The sequence below is a fragment of the Calypte anna genome, chromosome 9 (genome assembly GCF_003957555.1).
Source record: "Calypte anna isolate BGI_N300 chromosome 9, bCalAnn1_v1.p, whole genome shotgun sequence".
Classification (NCBI taxonomy): Eukaryota; Metazoa; Chordata; class Aves; order Apodiformes; family Trochilidae; genus Calypte; species Calypte anna.
In genome coordinates, this window is record NC_044255.1 from 7,576,041 (window position 1) to 7,599,426 (window position 23,386).

At 38.4% G+C, this 23,386-nt stretch overlaps 1 protein-coding gene across 1 annotated transcript in view; it reads left to right on the forward strand.

The window, feature by feature from the left end:
- LOC103527356 (vesicle-associated membrane protein 2) overlaps positions 1-17,906 on the forward strand; it is a 37,069-nt gene extending 19,163 nt beyond the window's left edge. Inside the window, exons 2-5 of the mRNA XM_030456315.1 lie at positions 11,536-11,650; positions 15,123-15,281; positions 15,670-15,721; positions 17,890-17,906. Coding sequence (XP_030312175.1) covers positions 11,536-11,650; positions 15,123-15,281; positions 15,670-15,721; positions 17,890-17,906 — 343 coding nt within the window. The remainder of the gene's footprint in view (positions 1-11,535; positions 11,651-15,122; positions 15,282-15,669; positions 15,722-17,889) is intronic.
- The last annotated feature ends 5,480 nt before the right edge of the window (positions 17,907-23,386 follow it).

Sequence of the window (23,386 nt, forward strand, 5' to 3'; positions counted from 1 at the left end):
AAGTCAGTCCTGCCTGGAGATAAGGGAATGGTCAAGATCAGCTCCTGAGGCCTTCTCCAGATACATTTTCTATTTTCCATTATTCTGTTGGGGAGAGGGGAAATAAAACCTCAGTTAAGATTGTCTTCTGTCAGAAACACTCCCAGTTATGTCAAAATACGTTGCTTACATTGGGAACTGACTGACATTGTGTGGTTATGCCCCACTTCCATTTTTTCTTACTTTCCAACATTTTTACTATCTGTTCCAAATGTAAGGATTACATATTGCTATCTAAATTAATTTCATTATTGGCTCGTTAACTTTAAGGGAATACCTTATGGGTGTGGAATGCTTAATGCCATGTGTCAACTGCATCTAACATATAGCAGTCTTCTAAGCTAAGGTATCTATCTGAGATTTACAAGGCATGACTTAAAATTGTATCCTTTTAAAGCACTTATAATTTATTAAGTTTTACTGCATTCAGTGGCCATGCTGGTTATCTGGAAGCACAATGACTCTGGGTTGTTCATTGCCAGGTCACTGATCTCCATCCTGCATTCAGCCTATCAGCCATAGGAGAATGACTCATTTCTGCAAACCTCCTGTTGCTTAGTAGCTGTTTGTAATGTGAAAGAGAGTTGGGAAAGTAGTGGTGAGGTAAGAGGAAAAGGGCTGCCTGAAAGGAACTTGTGAATGAATATTATTTGACCTTTTAATTGGCAAGGAATTTTCCCGTTTCCTCCCAGATACAGGGTGCACGAATTTACATGCTCTGCCCTTCTCTGTTCTCTGCATTATTCAGGAAAGTTAGTCATGCTTGTGGGCCTTTATGGCATGCATTTGTTTATTTACCTCCACAGTACCACCTTCTCTTTTTATTAGTATCTCTGTTACCTAGGGAACTGGTTACAGCCCTGCAAATTTCTTCATCTATTTGGTGTGTCATGATTCTCCCATATGCCATACACAAGGTCCCCAGTAGTAGCTGAGGAACTGTATATCTGAAACCATCAGTAGTGTGATGACTCAAAAATATACAGGAGTCAAAGAGTAATAGTAATAATAAGAAAAGTAATAGCTCAGTGCATTGAATCTTGCTCTAAGTGGGCTGAATTTGTTGTGGACAGGTGGATTTGATTCTCAATATTTAGTTGGGTTAGCTGTAAAAATTTATTAGCTTTTTTTATGGAAAAAACCTGCATGAATAACATTTATTTCTAAACTATAAAGTATTTATCTCTATCCCAATCACAATAGCAGGAGGTAATGCTTTTTCCTTAAAGGGATTTAACACAGATGGAAAGATAGAGAGCTTGAAGAGTAGCTTTGAGGGCAGGAAATGTTAGCTACGGAATGCTTCAGTGATCTGACTTTTTCTTTAATATAAACAGGACCTTATGGTTGACTGTAAATGGATTGCTTTGTCCCAGATATGATTCTTACCAGTTTCTTCTTCTCATTTAAATAACATATGGACAGTTCAAATTTCTATTAAGTCTTTGACTTCTAAAGCATAACTGGTTTAAATCTCAAACATTTCTTCTCAAACCTAATGACTGTTTTGTTTTCGAAAAAGGATATAAGGAACAATTGGTTACTTTTGACATATTGTGAAAATAAATTAACTTCCAAGTTTCAGATGAATGCTAACCAAACAGCAATTCTCACAGCAAACACAGAGGAGAGTATTTCCATTTATCTAGAGAACCCCAAGGGCTGCTTATAATGATGCAACTCACAACAGATTTTCAGCAAAGTGTCTAAATATTTTAAGAAATTGCAGAAGGCAGGCTCTTCAGTCGAACAGAACTGAAAGAGAACTAAGATAAACCAGTCTTTACTGAATTAGTAGAAGTTTATGGATTTTTTGAGGGGAAAAAAAATTAAGTTCAGTTTCTGGACTGTAGCAATTTGTGACTATACAGGTGTGCACAACATGAATCTACATATCTCAACTAAATTAGAAAATCAGATGTTGTATCTCAACCCCAGCAGTTATTCACAGACTATGTCTCTAAGCTTCTGGAATGACACTAGGGGGTCTGGAAACATGACTTTAACATAAGTGTGCAAAGCAAATATGATAATTGAAAAGCTATCAGAGTTTTGAGAAAAAGACAGATGGGAAGATAAAGATGTGAGCATAGTCTAAGGGGAAATTACAAGGCTCTCTGATCCCATAGGGTCAGGAGTCTGAAAAGTTTGAGACATGGCTGTGATGATATAGATAAATCTTGTTTTATGTGTTTAAAGCGCTCAGAACATGTTCAATACGGATGGTATTTTCTGTTAGGCAGTATTTAAGGAATACACATTAGTTTGACAAATTATTTATTTGACAATGTAGTCTTAAAGATCCTCTTTAAAAGGTCTTTAAAACTCTGGTTTTGCTGTATTCAAAATGTTCTGGTTTTTTTTTTTTCATTTGGTGAGAGTTGGAAATGAGAAATCTCCTTTTATTGCTTTAGTAAATTTGATTGGTAAAATGCAATGTATTTTCAGTAATTGATGAGTGCTGAAACTGTGGAGAAATAACATTGCATATGAATCATAACACTGTGGGAAGGTGGATTACCTGTCATAAGGACATAGTCATTTGCAAATGGTATCTGTGTTTCATAGCAGCTCTTCAAAAACTGAACATGACCTTTTGTGAGAAATAAGTGTTAAAGTTTGGCTTCATGCACAAACACTTTTGCTGTTCTCTTTTAACACTTGCACATACTGGGTGACTGCTTTTAAGTAATGAATAGGAGGGATATAGAATGTTCGCTATAATTCTCCTGGCCAAGTATTTACAGAAGATTTAAGCTTAATAAGCCTCCTGGTAATTAAGCTTTAATATAAGTAAGGATGCTAATTACCCTATAAAGTTCAGTTGTGATGAAACTGCTACTGAATAGATGTGTATAGCAAGGCTGCAAAAATGCTTCACTGCTGATGGAAATGTGACTTTCTTTCAGCTGTTTTGTTGTTGCTGGGGCTTTTTTAATTAAAAAAACCCAAAACAATAACACCAAACACATTCATAGTTGATTTGCTCCTAAAGTGCACCAAGAATGCTGGGAAGTTATTTACAGGCAAATGGAAATCCCTAAAGCCTCCTAAGTTTTAATTTGGGTCTCTCAGAAGACAGGCACAGAAAATATCCTTGATTCAAAAACTATTACTTTAAAGCAAGGGGAAGCATATTAATCTTATCACTCCTTTGAGAGTCCTCCTTGTTCCTCTGTATCAGAGTTAACTTTTAACGGACTGCAGCCAGCAACAAATTACAGCAGGTTCCTCTGCACCAATACATGAGTCAGTGAGTAGGGGATGTCTGAGTCAAACTCTTAACTTCAGCCTTCCCTCCCACTCCCTGCCCAGCTGTTGCCTGTTTACTCCTTTGGGTATAGCCCATGATCCTATATAGAAAGCTAGGAAGAGTGGATTCTTTTACTTCTCTGAATGAGAACAGTGGAGGTCTAACCATAAGATACCAGGTCAGTATGAACTTCAAGTACATAAGCTTGTGTTCAGCTTAAAGCTGGCCATTTCCACTGAACTGTGTCCTTAGTAACTGGTCTAAAAGTTGAAAACCAAGGTTTGTGAATCTGGAATATCTAGCAGATGGATCAGGTTGTTTAACATCATCAGCTCATCCACATGTACTCTGGCTTTGGAGTCCTGAATTTTTTAGGCATTTGTCTAGCAGCTTATGTGGTATTTCTATGTTTCTCCTATAGTTTCCAATATACACTGTGTTTCTTCTTTTTCTTCCAGTTTGGAGAGGGAAACAACAGCATTAATATTGACTGCATTTTCACTGTATTTATAGGTTTATTCTTGTTCAAGACATATTTCACAAAGGCACTGAGGAAAGCTTTGTTCTGTTAGGTTTCTCCTATCCCACAGCCTGGTATGCTTTGGTGATTTTCTGCTTTCATCCAGTATTGTTTCACTTTGCAGTCAGTTTTCTTTCTCTGATTTCACATCAGTAACTTAACATAAGAAAAAAAAAAAAAAGGCTTTTTGTTATCCTGGATTTGATTTCTCTGTTGAATCTATTGGTTTCTGTGGGTAGATTTTTTAAAAAAAAAATTAAGAAGAAAAAAATAGCAAAAGCTTGTATACTTTCAGGTAATAAAGAGAGTATATTATAAAAGTCTGAAACCTCCTTATTGTGAAGTCTTATAAGAAGTAATATAAGGTACAGTCAATACTACCTGGGAGCTAGAGCTAAAGCTTCCTCATAAAAATTTACTTTCAGTGACTTGTGTTTTGGTATTTTTCTGTGTAGACATTATAGTTAAGATATTTTTTAGTTATTAACTATCATGAGTATTTCACATAATGGATTTTCCACATTTTTTTTTTTTTGCAAACAATTTCTAACCAAAAGCAGCCTGATGCAAAGTAAAAATTTAAACAAACAAAATTTAGAAAATAAGAAATTATATTATCTCCTATTGCAATATTATGTTAATTTCAATACAAATGTGAAGAGACATTTTTTAATAATTGCTTATCCCTGTATTTGTGTTATTTCTCTGATTAAAATAAACCTTATTTAGTTTAAAGATTATTTATTTTCTAGTCAGCTAATAATGAGACCTAACCCTTTTATAAGAAAAAGACCACACACTATGGGACTAAAATTATCTAAAGTAACTGGCCAGTCTGAGGAAATTACCTTAAAGGGAGATGATTTACTTTAGAGGTGTTTAGTTATTTCAGTTCTCTATATTTAGATATATAGATTTACAGTCCTTGTAGCAGTGAAAAAATATATGTAATGTTCTCAGAGATTCACCAGATCTGTAGCTGTCTAGGGCAGAGGGTTTTTTAGGGTCCCTTACTGATCAGGGCAGGGGAGATTCTCCACTCCGTAGTGCCTTGCTGGCAGTAGGGAAGCAGAGGTGCCACATGCAGAGAGGAGCAGTGGGGTTGCCCCTCAAGCTGAGCAGCTCCCTCAGGTGCTCAGTAAATTGGGGCTCTTCCCTCTTTCGTTTGTTCCCAGGAGACCTAATTTGCTGCTCCACCCTTCTGGAAAGAGATGGAGAACCCTTATCACTACCACTGCTTTTGGAGAGACAAGTGCTATGGTGTAAAAATAAAAACCAATCTCTCAGTGTGTTAAAGCCCAGACTTGGGTCAGCAGTTCCTAACTGTGGTATATTTGTCAGACCAGGTTCTTTTGAGTGGGTCAAATGGGTTACAGGTTATAATGGTGACTATCTACTTTATCTGCTGCTTCAGTAGTTGCATACATTTTTTTTTTAATGTTTCTTTTATTCAGTTAAAGGTAAAGATGGGACTGGCCCACTGGGGTATAAAAACATGGTAGTTAGTTTTTATGTGCTGAGACTTCTCTTGATGAGTAATTATTAACGCTAGCATATATTAGACTGTTGGCTTCTACAGTGTAGTTGTGAATTTTTAATTTGTGAACCTAAAATGTGTACACCAGCACCAAGAGTCATCTAACCTGTAACCATCCTTCAGGCAAATCCATAGACTGCTCTGCAAAGTGTGGACAGTGGTTAACAGATGAATCAATATCCTTGCACTGTGTTGACTTTTAGCTTAAGCCACAGACTTTACAAAAAATGACATCAGGGGGAAAGAAAAATCAAAAAAAATCTGTAGTGTTGTCACTTTAGAAAAGGAATCCTGCCTTACAGTACTTTGCTGTCTAACAGGAACCCCACTTGAGTCACTGCAACTCTTTCTGGCAAATTCTTTTGTCATAAAAATCATTTGGCTTAACTAATTGGCTTGATTTAGAATTCAGGTGCCTTAGTCCTTGTAAGTAATGTAATTGGCTTGAATAGAAGATATTGGAGAAGATAAATCAGTCAGTCATTATTAGCATAACAACTGATGATCACATTAAAGATGATGTCTTAAGGTTCCTTTATTTTTCCTCTGTGTGCATATTTAGCACACCAGATGGTAAATGCAGTCATAATAAACTGGTGGGAATATTTAATCAGATGTATTCCCAAGACATTAGACTTAGGGTATTATTCTTTGGCTGATGATCAGAGTAAATATTTCATAATAGGGGAGAGTCCTTGTAGAATATTGCTGGTAGTACATGAAAATCACATTTGGGAAAAAGATGTGTTCAAAGTAGAAGTTTCTTCACAAAACTGAAACATCTGAAAAGCGAATTCCTCTTATATGTGGTTTGGGGTTTTTTTCCTACCATCAATTCACTATTACCCATTACTACCCAATTAATACAAATAGCATGAGAATGGTTTTTAAATTGATAGTCTTAGAATGGGATATGTCTAAGTTAAAGTCTCCGGCGATGTAATTGGCAATAGTCACTGTTACTGAAGAGCTGCAATGGAACACTGAAAAGCACAGTTAAGAGCAGCATCTCTGTTAAATCAGCGATGGTTCCCTAGTAGTGAAGGAAGTCTCTTAGCTCTTGTTGGGAGACAATTCTGCTCCCAGTGTGAAATATCAGAGGACTGAGAACACCTTTCCATAATCTCCATAATTTCCAAAAAGCCCTTCACCCCTAAATATGCAAATGTCTGCAACCCCAGAAATGATGCTCTTCTGTCCATAACTTCACTATCTTTTCACACTAACTGGTTTTATAATATCATGACTTCTTTTTTGAAGACTGAGCAGCTTTTTTTTTTTTTTTCCTGTGAAAGTGAGATTAGTAGAATGAAAACTGTTAAATACTGGAGGGGAGGAAGATCAGCTAGAAATCTCAAAATACATACAACTAATGGACAACAAAACCAAAAAGCAAATAACCTTACTGAGTGTATCTATCTTGCAGCTGGGTAGGTCGTGCTGTCTATCCAGGTTTTCTTTTGAAGAGCCCTCTCACGTTACAAGCAGAGAACACTGTTATCTACTAGTAAGAAGGATAAGAACCTGATTCTGAAGGACACTTAATTTTATGGGGACAATAAAATTATGTTGCCTATTCTCTGAACCTCTCCTGACAGAATAAATATGTGGTTTTGAAAGGGCAGCAAGACCTGCCATTTGACAGTATGCCATTTCACTATGGAGAAAGAAAAATTTGGGTAGGCAGCACTGGGATGAATAGCTAAGTTCTCTTGATTTCTAGATATACACATCTATAGATTCACAAACAGGAACACACTTGTCCACACACAACTTTGTTAGGCCTCTTCTATTGTTAAATTCATACACACAGATATATGTACACAATTTAATTGTTGTTAAGCACACAAGTCTGGAAGGCCCCCAGAGGTTCAAGAGGAGATATCAAAGGTACCAATTTCTTTGAAACATGGCATGTAAATAGCATAGTGCAGAGTAATAATCAGCCCTTTTTGGTTAGACTGAAATTTGTTAAAACTGTGTCAGACTGCACATAATAAAACTGTTTTTTTAGGGAAGCTTTTGTGCTGGTGTTGCCTCAACTGATCTGAAAAAATAAAATCCTACATGGCAGAATTCCATAACTAGAAAACTGGGAACTAACAAGTCAGTTCAGAAAGCAGAAGACTCTAAGTATTGTCTGTAAAAGCCCCCCTTTGCAAATTAGCATTGGAAAAAATGTTTTATCTGTTATTGTACAGGAATAAATAAAGGAAGTTCAAAACTGACAACAAACCCTGAGGACTACAGAGCTTCTTCCTTACAGATTCTCCCTCTTCACTGATATTAATAGTCACTATAGTAGTGTAAGAGTTTGCATTTGAAGCTAATTTTAATAGTTGTTTTAGAGTTAAATCTCAAGAGTACAGACCTATGGAAGTGTTCTGATGTATTTTGCAATTAAATTGCAAAAGGAGGTTTTGTGGTATATTTTTCAAATGCTTTTGGAACCTCAGACTCTCCAACACTGGTCAAGCAGTCAAGCCCAAATAGCCAGATGCCTTTTGAAGGAGTTCAAGTCGAAGAACAGTGTCTTAAATATACATAAGTTTGGTTGCAACTGTAAATATTTACTATAGAAATATGGCACCTAGTCATAAAAAAAAATAAAGAGGAAGAGAGGCAGTGGAATTTTGTTTATTTCAACAATAAGGGAAAAAGGTATGAAGAAAGAGGAATCACACTGGTATTCACAGAAAATTGCCTTTTTCATTTTTTATAGGGATCATTAGTTGAATCTTCTGCTGCATCAATGCACTTTTCACTGCTCCCTCCTCTGAGCCTTGCCAGCTGATAGCAGCTAAAGTTATCTGATGTCATTCTCACTTCTCATGTGCTGTAACCTTTAACTGTGTGTTTCTCACTGTTTAAGCCTGAGAGGTAGAAAATTATTCCTGCTAGTAGAAATAGGTTGTGAGCTTATATTTGCAGTCAGTAGGAGGGAAGCAGACGGTGGCAACAAAGAGGCTGGGGCTGCTTTGCCACAGGTTCCAGTGCCACCGAGCAAGTCACTTAATCTCCTTGTACCTGTTTCCCAGCCATATGTGGGAATAATAGCTTTTCTTTAGCTTATTGCAGTGTTATTAGGATAAAGACTTTGAATGGATTAGGCCCCATATCTGGAGGCTTTAGAAGCACTTTGGATGGCTAAAACAAGTTGCTCAAAGCAAGTATCAACCCAATTGCTGAGACTCTAAAAGTCCTGAAGTGAACTCATCACTCTCCCATAGTGTACCTCAGTGCTCTGACGCTGGTGAGTGGTTGCCATTTAAGACTCTTTAGTAGGGTTTATACCCTTCTTCCCCAATAATGGAGCTTTGTTCCTCCTTCAAAATTAATTTGACCTATTTTGGGCAGTGAAAGTTCTAAGCATCAATGAAAAGAGAAACAAACAAACAAAACAACCCCCCAGACAAGTCTGGTGGCTAAAGACCCTATGATGGAGTGTTCTATGGATTTTGCATTCTTTTATAGCTCCAAAAATCATGTCAGGCCATGAGAAATAGGACATTAAAGTTATGATGCTTCATGTATTTCAAATGCAAGCTTCTCTAACAGGGTGCTAATGTTTTGCATAAGTTTTTTTGAATAATGCTTCTGAGAAATCATAAGTTGATATGACATAGCACAGAGGCAATCATAGAAGAATTATACAAATGTAGGTTGGACTTGCATTCTAGCAGTTTTGCACTAAGGTATACTGGACAATGTTGGTGCTTTATAGTGATGCAGACCTTCAATTCCCTTCCTTCCTAGAAAGCGTAGATTCTAAGACAAACTCTTAATGGATGCCTTGTGGAATCCCTGTGGAATGCTACACAGGCTCAAGAGGTACTGCTGTCTCCTGCTGTCAGGCCAGGATGCTTTTTACAGGTCTCAAACATATGTAGGGCTGAGCCAGAAGCACGGGGACCCTCTGGAGCACAGCTCCAGACACAAAAGGTTTGGAAAGAGTAGCTCTGCCCTGCAGGCAGCACCCAGCTCTGCTTACTCTAGTATTGGATTTTATGTAATTAATGAAGATGGGTACAGCTTGCTGTACCTTAGTATAAGGATTGCTGTCTCTCTTTGGTAGTGTTATAGTAACTCCTGCTGGATGGTTAGGGCAGCAATCAGAACATCTGTTTTTGCTACCCATTCTTCCCTTACACAGGGAGCAGAAAAGCCCCAGGAAATACAGCTGAAAGGAAACTAGAAGATAGCAAGGATGCTTGAAGAGAACAAGCTGTTAAGTGTCTATTTTATAAGCCAGATCATTTTTAAGGACACCTTGGGAGGTGCAAAAAAAGATTAAAATTACTGAGCAGGAAAGTTATATGGTAGAGCACTGAACTTTGGAGTTCTCACACACCTTTGACCAAGAATACCACTGCACTTTTTACCAGCACAAAAAATGTTTCTGGGAAAAATGTCTCCTTGTGGTCCTTTCTGAGATGCTAACAGCACACAGCTTAAGAGGGGAGCTGTGTTAAGGTTCATAGTGAGCAGTGTGACACAATGTTTCCATAGATAACATTCTGCTTCTGTTAATTGCAGAAAAGCATTTTTACTTCCTTGACTGCAAAGAAATGTCACAATTTCAATTTTAGCTCTGTTGTTGTACCAGGAACTCCCTTTGAAGTTTTTAGTGCTACAGGGAGACCTTGTTTTACATAATTTGAGCCTGAGAAACATTACAGTCAGATTTTGATCCTTTGTGACAACAGCATAAACTGAGAATAAATCCTCTTGGGATCCTGGCCCATGGCCCTTCAGTGAAGTAATTCCATTGCAGGTGGCAGCTGCATCTGGTCTTTAATGTTTTTAGTAGTGGCTGTGAGGTCCTTGAAGGTTAAGCAATTGGTTCAAGTTCTTTTCTTTCAACTAAAGCTTAATAATGAAAAAAAATAATTTAAAAAGTGAAAGACTAAATAGTGCTCCAGGTCTGCTCCATCTGTTTGGAGCCTATGAGGGTCAGTGTTATCTTGAGAGATCTTAGCTCACAGGCGATACTGTCAAACTAAATTTTGCAGCTTAAGGTTTAAGATAGTTCACCTTTGGGGAACTAACTTTAGTGCCACCAAACACTTCGACAGTGTATTAATGGGGTCATAATTCTAGCAGCAATAATCAGACCTTAGGATGTAAAAGGGAATGACTCACATAGAAACACTGTGTTCTCTCATTCTGTTGTTGTGGGAAGGCATTGGTAATGCAAGAGTGGGATCTGTGATATTTTTCAGTTCACATGCTTAAGGGATTTCTTCTGGAAGCTTCAGGGAGGGTTTTATGTCTGCAGGAAGAAGTGACAGGGGTCCCTTGAAAGGAAAGGTGAGGTTTCACCAATCGAAGCGTGTGTGTGTGTGTGTGTGTGTGTGAAGGATGAGTGGCTAAGGCTGAGGAATCCTTTTCAGACTGGTACACTGAGACAGACTCGATCTGTTGTTGGATTTTAAGGGACTTTTGTTTTGTCTCTGGTTTTAAAGCAAGCTGGGGAAAGCCAGTATTAATGCTTAAGAAAAGAGCTGATTCATGGGAGATTAGGGCTCTGTTCACAACATTGCTGCAAATATTCATCCAGGGTCCACAGCAGATGTTCAAGCCTGACCAGCTGCTCTGGTGGGGTATCTGGGGACAGCCAGTGGGATGGTTAAGCATTGCCTGAGATGAATAACCCCATGCTGTGTGCAATTCTCACACCTCCCTCCCCGCCTCCTCCATTTCTCTCTTTTCTCCTTTTGTTTACCTTTACTTGGTTAGCTTCCAGTCAAACACCCAGAAGCAGGGGAGTGCATTGTTCAGCACAATGAGGAGAAAGGCACTGACTCCTGTAGCATCAGCACAAAATACCTGGAGCAGAGTCTGTTTCCTTAGTGGAACAAAAGCTCTGTCCTACTAGTCAGGCCTGTGGTCAGTTTGGCCATTGGCCTATGCTAGGGCAAATAATCTGAATTGCTCACTGTTTAAAAAGGTAACAAGGGGAGGGGAAAAGTTTGATATGGTCCTATCAGCAAATAGTGTGAAAACTAACTGGAGCATAGGAGAGAGCAGAACACCGGTCCTGTGATCCTAGGAATGGGAAGTGTGGACTGTAAGACAATGGAAACCGCCTTTTAAGAGTTATGCACTTTGTGCTTGTTACAGAAAAAGGGTAGTGAACAAATGAAGAGAGCTTGTCACTTTTTATGTTCTCTGGTTTTGATCTAGGTCTGCTCCAGCTCCTACTCAAGGTCCCACCAGTGCTGGGGCTGCAGGTCCACCTCCTGCTCCCAGTGTGTCAAGCAACAAACGGCTACAGCAGACACAAGCCCGGGTGGATGAGGTAAGTGGGTCTAGGTGATTTGTTGCTCACAAGGATGCTGATGTGATTACTTTCTTCTTTAAGAAGCTTTCCTTCCTACTGATCCAGCAGCTCCTGCTTGTCTGAAGGTAATGGGTCTAGGAAATAAGGTTTACCAAAGGATGAGGAGGCAACTGAGTATTAACATCCTTGTGCCAATAACACTTCTGTTGAATAAATGTGGGCATTGGTAGCAATTCAGGAATTCATTCCAGACAGCCAGGTTAGGAAGAAATGTAAAGGTGCCATCAGCTCTATCAATATGTTCCTGTGTTGTGAAAGGTTAGATATTAATCTCACATGCCATTTTGTAGGGAGAGATCATCAGCTTCTCATAAATAGGTTCAAGCCATGAGAACTGTACATCTAAGGGTTTTGTTTCTTAGCCAGAACTCTATTGATTAATCATCACAATTTGTCTCCAAGAAAAGTACCTACACATGAGGTCATAACAGCATCTTCAACAAATTTCCAGTGGTTTTGTTGGTCTTGGAGGACCATAGGCCTGTTGCAGCATGGCTCCTTGAATTCTTGTAGCATACTATCTGCCTCACCACCTTTGTTATAATGCCAGCAACCACCTAACTGCTGCAATAATGGGACAATGTGATCTACCACTGCTCCTGGGTGTAGTCATGGAGCATACCAGCATCACAGCAGCAGCTGTTGCATCCTTGCACACCTGCTGCGCAGATTTACGTGCTGGGTATTAAGTATGGAGCTTTGCTAAGTCCCTACAAAGACTTAAGTAATGAATTGTCTCCTGTCTGTGGAGATGTGACCAAGGCTTCTGTGATTCTTTAATGCCAGATTGAAAATACTAAAAAATAGCTTTTACATGCACAAATGCCTCTATTTTCAAAAGCTGCAGGTATGCTTCAAAATAGAAGACCTCACAATATGAGACTGAAATGCATTTTTTTAAGTTGAATTAAATAACCCTGTCAAATTGGGCTTTGGATTTTTTTGGAATTTCTTTGCTGAAGAGCAGAAACAAGGTCTTCCTGGCCTCTCCATTACTGATGCTTGGAGCTGGTGACAAGAACATCCTCTGGCTGCAGAAATGTCTGCAGAAATTTCTAGGCCTGTATCTGTCATTATCAATAATTTTCTCATCATGCTAACTTCATTGACATTAGTAGAGTGTCCTTCATTGGGGAAAGGAATATTACATTTCAGCTTTTGTCTTAGGTCAGAATAATGAAATAAACTTGTTGTTCTGAGCATGTTACATTATGATGGTACTATAATTGTTTATGTGACCTACAGCAAAAGTAATTGTCCCTAGAAGAGAAAAAATAGTTGCTAGTTATTGTCTAAAATGAGTGATGCAGGTTGATGGAGCTTTGCAACCAGAACAATGGCTAGTGAACTCTCGCTTTGTGGTCAAGATACTCTATTCTGAGACTTTTCACTCAAGACCATCCAAGTTTGTCTTCTTGTGAAGCATGATGGAGTCATTTTGGCAGGAACTCTTACCCAGTATAAGGGGACATAGTAGCTCTTAGACATGAGTAGCTCTTAAAGTTGAGGATTATGCAGGTGATAATCAGGGTCTGCTGGGTTTTTTTCCTCAAATTTGAGAGGAAGACTGAGGTTGGTCTGAGGCTGGTTTTTGTGATTATTGCATGCTCAGCAAATCCTAGTCTAATAGCATAATCAGCGTATAAGAATATCCAAGGAAAAAAAACGCTTTGTGGACTTCCAGTACTGGAGAAACTGGTTTAGAGCACCTGAGGACCATCCGTTAAGCATTGCTTTGAACTTCAGACAAGAGCTTTCCTGCTTGTTTTTCTTCCGTGCCTTACAGAAAAGTAATCTGTAGATGGCGCTAAACACCACAGCACAACACGACACTCCTCTGGCTCTTCTCCACTTGTGGTCTTCAGACCCAAACGCAAAACTAAGAAATATGATCACGATTTTGCTTAGGAGAAAATTCATGGTCGTATTAAAATGACTGACAGTTTCAATGTTATATCAGTGCCGATATAATATTTCAGCTATATCCATGTAGAGTTTTTCCCTCTATTTTTTGTAGGCACTCCAGGGTTTATTTTCTAAGGCTCAGGTCTTCATTTTGGTCTAGACAAAGCTTTATTTACTTGACAAAAATGCAGTCTAGGCTTGTGTTTGCTGCAGTCAGGTTCAATTCAGCAACTAGTTCTGGGCAAAACAAAGGACAGAATGGGTAGGAAATGTTACAGAATTTTGTTTCCAAATTTTCAAATAGTTTAAAAGTTTTACTGTGAAACATGGTGGCAGAATACAATTCCACTAAATACTAGCTGAGAAATGAAACAAAAGGGTTTTTTATTTTATATGAAGTAAAATGCTTGGAAGGTGAAGGTACTGGTTTGGAAAAGAAAGAAAATTTGGGTTTGGTTTTGATTTAGCTTTGATGGACAAATGAAACGAATCTTCTGAGTTTTGAAACACCCTTTAATCCTATGTCAGTCCTTTGAAATACTCTTTCACTACCAGTTTCATGTCACTGAATTTAAATCATGTATTTTTTTAATAACTGGGATTTTGCAGGTAATAGTTAAACTATATTAAATACAACATGGCCTTCCTAATTACAAAGTATGAGAAGCAACAGACCAGCAACCATATTCACAGCTAGAATAAGTGGACACAACTTTACTGAGATTGTCTGATTGTACAAAATATACATTAGTGATGAATTTGCATAAGATTTCTATTCAGAGTTATTGGCTTGCTAGAAGAGGATTTTTGTCTAACTCTCTCTATAAAATATACGCATGAATGAGCCCTGCCTGTTGTGTACTGGATGTGCACACACTTTTTACACTGAGACTGTACAATGAAGAGGCATGAGCTCCCTGCTGCACTTTGGACTGAATATTCCCTGATAAAATTTTATCCTCCACTTTCAAGCAGGACTTCAAATAATGGCTGGGAAGTTATCTTGTCTGCAAAAGATCTGAAGAATGAGTAAATTCCTTGGTAAGGAAATGCATACAGTTCCCTTTAGAGTGGCCTTTATCTAGCTGATTCCTTTCCTTCTGCTAAGGAAATTATAGTAAATGTATAAGGAAAACAGTGGTTTGGTCTTAGTGATGACTGGACAAATGTCAACCAAATTGTAGCAGAGGTACTTGTTTCCATCAGGGTTTTGTATATATAATGAAACAGCTAGTTGTAGCCTAAATGACATAACCGACTTTAATGAGACTATAGAATTTCGTAATGTCCCTATATTTTGTACTTTCAAGGGCATCTGAGCAGAGTATGGGTATGTTCATCTTGTTCTCACTGTATCTGTTTCCATAGGCCTGGGTTTTTAGGCACCATCCAGATAACTGCCATCAGATACTACGATGACAAATGGCTGGGTTTAGTATGATAGCTGACATTCCAGAGTAGGAACACACATATGACTTCTCTTCTTCCTGTGTATGGAATCTAATGTGAGGCTGTGCCTTTGCAGGTGGTAGACATCATGAGAATGAACGTGGACAAGGTGTTAGAAAGAGACCAGAAGCTATCAGAGCTTGACAACCGGGCAGATGCATTGCAAGCAGGTGCTTCACAGTTTGAAACCAGTGCAGCCAAACTGAAGAGAAAATACTGGTGGAAAAATTGCAAGGTAAGGGAACATCAATTCTTGTCAAAAATCAGTTCATGGCAAACATTCTCACTTGCATTTAATGGGATTTTGCATGCAGGATGGGATCTCTAAGTCATCTCTTCTTGTGAAGGGTAGAAAGAGATGCCTTTACTGCTGGAAATGGATGAACTTGGTCACAGCATCTTAGCTGATGGGAAAGAACTTGCCAGCTTTGACAAGAGGCTATGTCCATTGCTGGTTGTCAGCTGTTCCTAAAATTGACACTTAAATGTGGGGCATTAGCAAGTCTATTGCAGTCAGTATTTACAAGAATTAACAATGCTAAGTAAAAGCAAAAAAACTGAGAGGTTAATGTCTTTCATGTGAAAACCTGACTCTTTTTTTTCTCATAACTTTCTTTTTATAGATGATGATCATCCTTGGTGTAGTATGCGCAGTCATTCTCATTATAATTATAAGTGAGTAATTAATTTTTTCTTTCATTTATGATCCTGGTAGCTCTGTGACTTAGAAATGCTGATGTATTTTAAAAAAAAAAAAAAAAAAAAAAAAAAAAGAGAGAGAGAGATAAAAATTTAAACTGAATGATTTCTGAATTTCTCCTTCTAGTGTCATGCTGTTACAGTGAGAATTACTGCAAACCCTCTGGACCCTTCTATAGGTCGAATTTGTTGACATTTAATCTATTCTACATTAGCATATTACATAACTTTCCCTAGGACTGAAGATTCACCCTTTTCATGTTCCTACAAATTTCTATGCAGTCTCAGATATCTTCCTTTTATTGCAACCACTGGCATGGTGCTGGTGTTTTCTAGTGAGATCAGTAATGCTTCAATTACCACATCCCTACGGGCAAACAGGCATCTGGTGAATTTTTTAAAAATATGTCACTGCCTAGTTCCCACCAAATCAGCTGGAATTTGAGATGTTGGTGCTTCTGAAACTCCTTTTGCATCTTGTATACCTAAACGTTGTTAAAAGATGGCCAAAAATCTTACTGATTTACTGTCTCAAAAGATTGTCTCATACTATGCATTTGTTATAGGAAAGATTGGATATGAATGAATAATAGCAGTTCTGCTGGTTGAGAGCCAGGGATCATGTAATGACAGGAACTGAGCATTTTATTTATTTTATTCAATTTTACTTATGTAACCTCTGTGTTGACAACAGCCTTATGTGACATAGCTGTAACATGCTGGTAACTCCTAAAAGGGGGATTATTTGTGTTAGCCAATCCAGGTAGAAACCCAGGAGTCTGGACTGTGGTTGTGAATTAAATCCTAGATCTCAAATGACATGCTTTGTGTTCAGCATATTTCCATTTTCCTCTGTTGTTTCTGCAAAGAGAGCTTACAGAATCACCTGTAAACATACCTAAATGGATTGAGATGCATGTGGCAGTTTATAAGTCTTATGAATGTTGGCACCAGAATGACACAGAATAATTCTAAGGTTTCGTAACACTGATACAGCAAGAATGGGAAATGGTTAGATATTAATTAACTATATTAACTGGGTACTCAGGCCAACTGGCTTCAAAGGATAGATGGGCCTTTGTTCTGCAGTCTAGTGCAGAAACCTGGGAAGACAGATGTGCAGCCATTTAATTGATTTCTGTGTCTACATGCATCATGGAGCATTGTATGTATCTTAACAAGAAAGTAAAAAGCAGTCAAGGTAGCTCATGATTTTTCCCTGGAAGTGAAGGCTGAAATTCTGTGTAAGTAATAACAATGTTTCCCTCTTGGTTTTAAATGTTGGATGCCTGTCCTCGTATGTTTAGAAGCAGAAATATGGGTTTGACATGGATTAGGTTTAGGGTGTTAAATCACAAACTTGAGTGTCACATCAAGACCAGCTCAGGGCTCACCATAGTGAGATTAGTGCAAATTTAGTGAGAGTTAAATATATTTAAGATCTGGATTTTAAATTATTTTTGTAGTCTATTTGATCCTTCTATAACAGTGCCTAAGGGTTGCAGCTTCAGGAAGAACCCTGTGTATTGAACTTAATGACACATTTATTACAGTAGATCTCGAGTATTAGTTTAAATTCTATTGACATCAAGTGTTCAAGTGCTGTCACAGACAAGACCGGCATAGCTTCTCCAGTCACTGGTTTGAATGGGACCAAGATCATACCCTCCATTCAGGCTTGCTATATATGCAGATAAATTGGGTAGTTCCTCACAACACCAAGCTACCATAGGTGGTGAAATGACCCAAGCCAGGCTTCCTACTGCCCTGGTAGTGTGGCTCTAGAAAAGCTGTCTGGCTCCCTGCTGAAGGAAGATATACAACAGATGGAACTGCAGGTGTTGCTGGAGCTGGGGATGGCAGCTACCATCACCATCAATCCATGCCCTGTCTTTTGAGCTGCAATCTCCCCTGCATTCCACTTGAGGCCCCCCTCTAAACTCTTTTTGACACAGAAGGAGCATCCCTATCTCAGCTAGGAAGGCATACTGCGTGCAAGAAATGTCATGCTCTTTCAGCAAAAATGTGCTAGAGGCATTTGCCATCCTCTGACAGCACACGTTTCTGTGAGATAAAGCACAACAGCAACTTTGTAATAACTGTTGGTTTATGTCTTTTTCTTTCCCTTCTGCTTCCTTTCCCAGTTTATTTCTCCACTTGAAAAAAAATGAAGAAGACAGACTTGGCACAACCTTGTTCATATGAAAAAACTATATCAGTGTTCCTTTGTTGAACTCCGCTTTTTAATTCCTGGTGTCTTGGGATTTTTGCTTGTAATAACCCATAAGCATTCAGTGTGATGTGTTTTGGAATTCTGTTGTTTCCACAAGAAACTGTACCAGCTAAATACTGCCAAGTAGTTCTATACACTGTCTTATCACTGTGTCTTAAAATGTGTATGCACTGACCTTCAGAAACTGTAGTATATGAAAAGCATCCTAAACATATCAGTCAGAGAATGCAGCTGGGGGGAATCTCCTGTCTAAAGGGACACTGTCATGTGGACTAAACCCTATTAGAAACCATTAGAACGAACATTAGAACCAAAATTCTCAATCTGAGCACTTGAAGATGGATGTCAAAATCCAGTATGTGCTACTCCCATTGAAGAGAGTATTCACTCTCAAAGTATTCACAGAAGACAGTTTACTTCAATTTAGCCAACCAAATACAGATTTTTTGAGATTAGTTGTGGCATCCAAGTCTAAAAACATTGCTTGCAGAAAACAAATAGGACTGGATTATCATCTTTTATGGATTTTAAGTTTTTAAGTCATGGACCTAAGTCATGGATAAGTTTTCCTTATAGGGTGTTCATACAAGCAGGATAGCCTCAGCGTGAAGGACAAAGAAAAGTGTATGACAACCAAAAAAAGCATTATTCAGCACAGTCTTGAAAAAGCCAAATGACATGCAAAGCTGGTAATGCAAGCATCGTAAATAACCAAGATACAGACTCTAGTTAAAATTTGAGGCATTGTTTATCAGAATTCAAGGGACTCCCCCCATTACTTACAGCCCTAACTGAAAGCACATGATCAATTTTAGTGATGTTTGTGGCTTCACAGCTCAATTACAGGAAGCCATTCCTTCACTGCTCTGCAGAAATTATCTCCATTGTGAGGACCGTTCAAGAATCAGGAAGAAGGTGTGGGTAAATAGAGGCAATAGTAGAGCTAGAGGCCAAGAAAGGCAAGGGTGTCTAGCAAAGCTTTTCTGGAGAAAATAAGAAGAATAGAATTTCTGGAGAATAGGAAGGCAGAGGAACACTGTTCCCAAGTGATGATGTTAATAGGCTTTTTTAAAATGTCATTTAATTTGTGTGTGTTTATAGGTCATAAACTATGGTGTCATCTTTGTGAAGTGGTCAGCTATTTTTCATACTCAATTAGTTTAAACTAATATTTGATGTAAGAGAAGTTATATAGTGTGGTTTGAGAGGAAAATCTTGTGTGCTTTTGTTGTAGGGTTTATCCCAAATGTTGAATTCCTTTTCTTGTTCTCTTTTTAAACACTGAATAGTTTAATCATAGTTAACCTCAGTAAAAATGAATTATCAAATTTTGATACAGGAAATTCTGGATGGGTCTTTTTAGGATAATTCCTTCAGAATTTCTAAGGATTCCAAGAATTTTTGAAAATTTTAAAATTTTTTATTAAGGGGGATTATTTTGTTTACCTAGAACTTAATTAGGGCATCGGAATGGTGATAATAGTAGTGTAAATATTTCCAGTGTGGAGCATAGCATCTCTCTTGGCATGGTCTTAGATTAAAGCAGCAGAAACTCAGCCTAGTTTATTGCAGTGTAGGCATATACAAATTGTGCATAAGTAGAACTTTGCAGAGAGAATAAACAATGACCAGATGAAAGGTTCCAGTTGCATTTTTTCCACTGTATACTTATTGCTTCATATTCACACATAGTGCTTCATATCATTCAGCTCAGAGAGTACATAAACAATTCTAGAACCATAGAAAAAAAAATCTTCATGGGCCAGACAGAAGACTGCTGTCATTAAGGGACTCAGACCATGAGGTGCCACAACTGAGTGCTATGTATGATTGAACCTTCACTGGTAAAGGAATAAGCTGAGACCTTGCCACCCATACCCATGTTGAGCATTGCTTGATCCTCAAAGGTCTTCCCTGTGGGAATGCTGAAAGGACTCATAAGATGAAGATAGCATTCATCAGAGGTGGTACAATGAGTAAGGTTATATGCTGATACAGATCCTTATCGTAGGCAGTTCCTTCTCCTGTAAGAGTCTGAACTGACAACTTAGCTGGTACGCAAATATGCAGCAAATATACATGAAAAAGTCTGAATCCTCTAGCTAAAAAGATGCAAAGTTTCTAAATAAAACTGTAATACAACTGCTATAAGGATGCAAAGCTTTCATTCTCCTAGATAGTATATTTCAAGCAAGATAATCATGAAAGTGTGCACTTTAGAGAAGAGTAGAGAATAGAAACTTCTGGTTGTGGAATGTGCTCTCATCCTCCCTCAAAACAGTAACTAATGCAAATGACTGATAAATGTTGGTGAAAATTTGCTATGAAAAGTGCAGTCAAGAAACCTAGCCTCTAGTGGGTTGTAAAATGTCTGTGAAAGAGACAGTTTTCTTCTGTGTGCTAATGAAATATGCTGAATCAATATGTTTAACTCTTTGTTTTGCTTTAACTCTCTGTTTGCTAGTTATGCTGTGCTGGCTGGTTGTAATCAGTAAAACAAGACATGTAAGATTTCTAATTCAGCCCAGGAAGTGTGAACAAGTACATCCTTCCCTGATGTACAGGTCCAAAGTCAAACTGCTCCTGCAGAAGGCTAATTCTTCTGCAGGGAAACTGTGGTAATATAGGACTGTTCAGGGTCAAGTATTGTGCAACACCATCACCTATATGTAGACTGGTACAGAGAACAATATATATATAAACACAACTGGAGATCTTACTTGTGTTGAAGACAAGATATTGATTGTTTTCATCTCAGTGCCTCTACATTTAAAATGTCCCTGCAGTTACAACTACCTACTTGTAATACTAAACTTCCGATGAAAAGTTTAACTTGTTCTTGGTTATTCAGCACTCATCAGAATTTCAGTTACTGGGTAAAATTTCAGCTATTGCTCTTCATCACTACCTACTGTCCAGGCTTGGGCACAAAGGAGCTCCCTCTCACCCGCTCTCCAGCAAACCCTCAGGAGGTCACAAGACTGACTGTTTCCTGACTGCCATCTTGGGGACTGAAGATTTCTCTGTCTGGAAGCAAGGATTTCAAAAGCTTTAGCCAGAGTTAAACACTGTCTGAGACATGTATATTCTGTCCTTTAGAATAAGTGCCTACTCTTCCTCTGGTTTCAGGGCTGCAGCTGTACAGCTAGGATGCTAAGTGTGATACACCATTCAGAAACAGCACAGCTGCAATGGGCAGGTTAGGAGCTGGTCTGTGCTTGTACCACTGCTGCTGGTTTGCTTGCCAGTGAGGGCACAGCAGCTTGTGAAGTTGTAGAAGTGTTTATTTGCATCCACTATCCACAGGCTAGTAAGGTCCTGCTAGGGAATTACACCTTCCTCCTTCTAATTTAGCTCACCTTGCAATAACATAAATGTGGCTTGAAACCTAAAAAAGTGGTGCACAGAACTTGCAGGAGCAAGTACCCTGGAAGCCCACACAGGAACACTTGACCTGATTTCCATTTGACAACATTATGTAACGGCACAGTCAATCCAACATAGTCCAACATAATCCAGTATCATTAGAAGGAGGAGAAGAGAATCTGATGAAGACTCTGAATATAGCTGAGGTTCTCTTAGACAAGAAGTTATTTAGATATTTAATCAATTTATATTTTTAAAGCTGGTGCTTTGATTCTATTTGAACCTGCAGGAGGTTAGCCCCAGAAACAGTTCAGGCAAGTACAGTACCTGGCTTTTTTCTTTTAAAACAGTGATTTGCAATAACTTAAACTCTCACGATGATGGAAGAACAGGACAGTATTGTACAAAGGATTAATAACAACAGCCGCAATCTGCCCTGCTTTTTCACTGGGTAGCAAGACCTTTTGAAATTCTGCTTCTCTGTCTCATTTCTGTCCCTGCTCATCTGACAGAGCTTCACTTTATGAACACTTTAACTTTTACTTCTTGTCTGAATACAATGGCTTTTAGATCTTAAGATCATGACTTGGCAGCTGTGCTAGAGCATACCTATAAAATGGTGATGTGTGCTTCTCAGAAGTGCATCTACCACGCAAGACTCAAACTTTGGGAACTTCAGAAGCTCAGATGTTACTCAACACTTTTTCATGATTATACAGAGAGAGCTCTCTGTTCCCTGGGAGGTTATCCACCCAGTGGCAGTATGTATAGTCTATAATTCATTGATCACCCTTGTTGGTGCTAGACCCCCCACAGATAAAATAGAGAACACCTGGGTGTGATCCAGGATTTAGATCTCAACCCTGCTTCTCCTGCCCTTTAAACAGGGAAGAAGACTAAACCAATAGACATATAAGGCACTAGGCTCTCTCCCAATGTACACAATGAGTGCTGGAGAAAGGCCTCAGAGAGACCAAAGTCTCTTTCATCTGGATTTGTGTCCTGACCTGAACTTTAGACCCACAACAGATTATGACCTTTGGGCCTCCTATGTAGTCAGAAGAGTGAGATGCTCTTCCAGACAGTTACTCCTCTCACCTGATTTAGGTTTATGATAAGATACATTTAAGGCTGTGTTTCTTCATGCAACAGAAAGCACAAGCAGCCTCAAACTATCTTCTTTAAAAGCAAAACCAAAGTAGCCAAACAATGTAGTATTAAAAAAAAAAAAAATTAATCTAGAGAAATGAATGGCTGAAGATCTCTCAGATAGTGACATTATATTCAGGAAATGTACTAGATTGAGAGATAGGAAACAAGCCAGAACCTCACATCAATTTTTCTTTATTTATCTGGTGTCCTTCAGAAACACTTGTCTATTCCACTTCAAGAAAGAATTTTGTTTTCCTCTTGAGCTAGTTTCCTTTTCTTATTTAATTAATGTATGTCTCCATTGATGTACTCAGTAGCTTATCTCCATTGAGAACCAGAAGACTGTCTCCTTTTAAATACATGCATAAAAAGAGATCTGAGTCAGCCAAGGAGTTTACCATTCTTCCTGATGCACTGACATTTAATAGCTACATCTTACAATAGAGCAGAAAATCTGTGGCAGTCCAGTTACATGCAGTTTTGGTGGAGCACACACTTTATTATTTAACAGTGACTCATTTCTGCAGTAACCTCATTCTGTCATAAATATATCACGTCTGCCAGTTCTCCAAAGCAAAAATCATAACCTGTACTGGTTTAAAACATCAATACAGCCTCGTGGTTCATACCTAACACTCTACGCAACCAAAATAGCCACGTGCTACAAGTTTAAAGGGGCGAAGTACTTGTTCTCAAAGAGAAAATAACCATAGAGAACAAAAAGATAATTATGAAATAACCTTCTTCAATCTTTAGCTCTTCTCACAGTGTCTGACTTATCCAGTATTCCTCACGTCTCTTTATTCTCTTAGAAAGCCTTTGTGGTTTTGGAGTGTAATATAACATAGCATATTTGGGCTGGAGTTGTTCTGCTACCCTCTTGAGTTGAC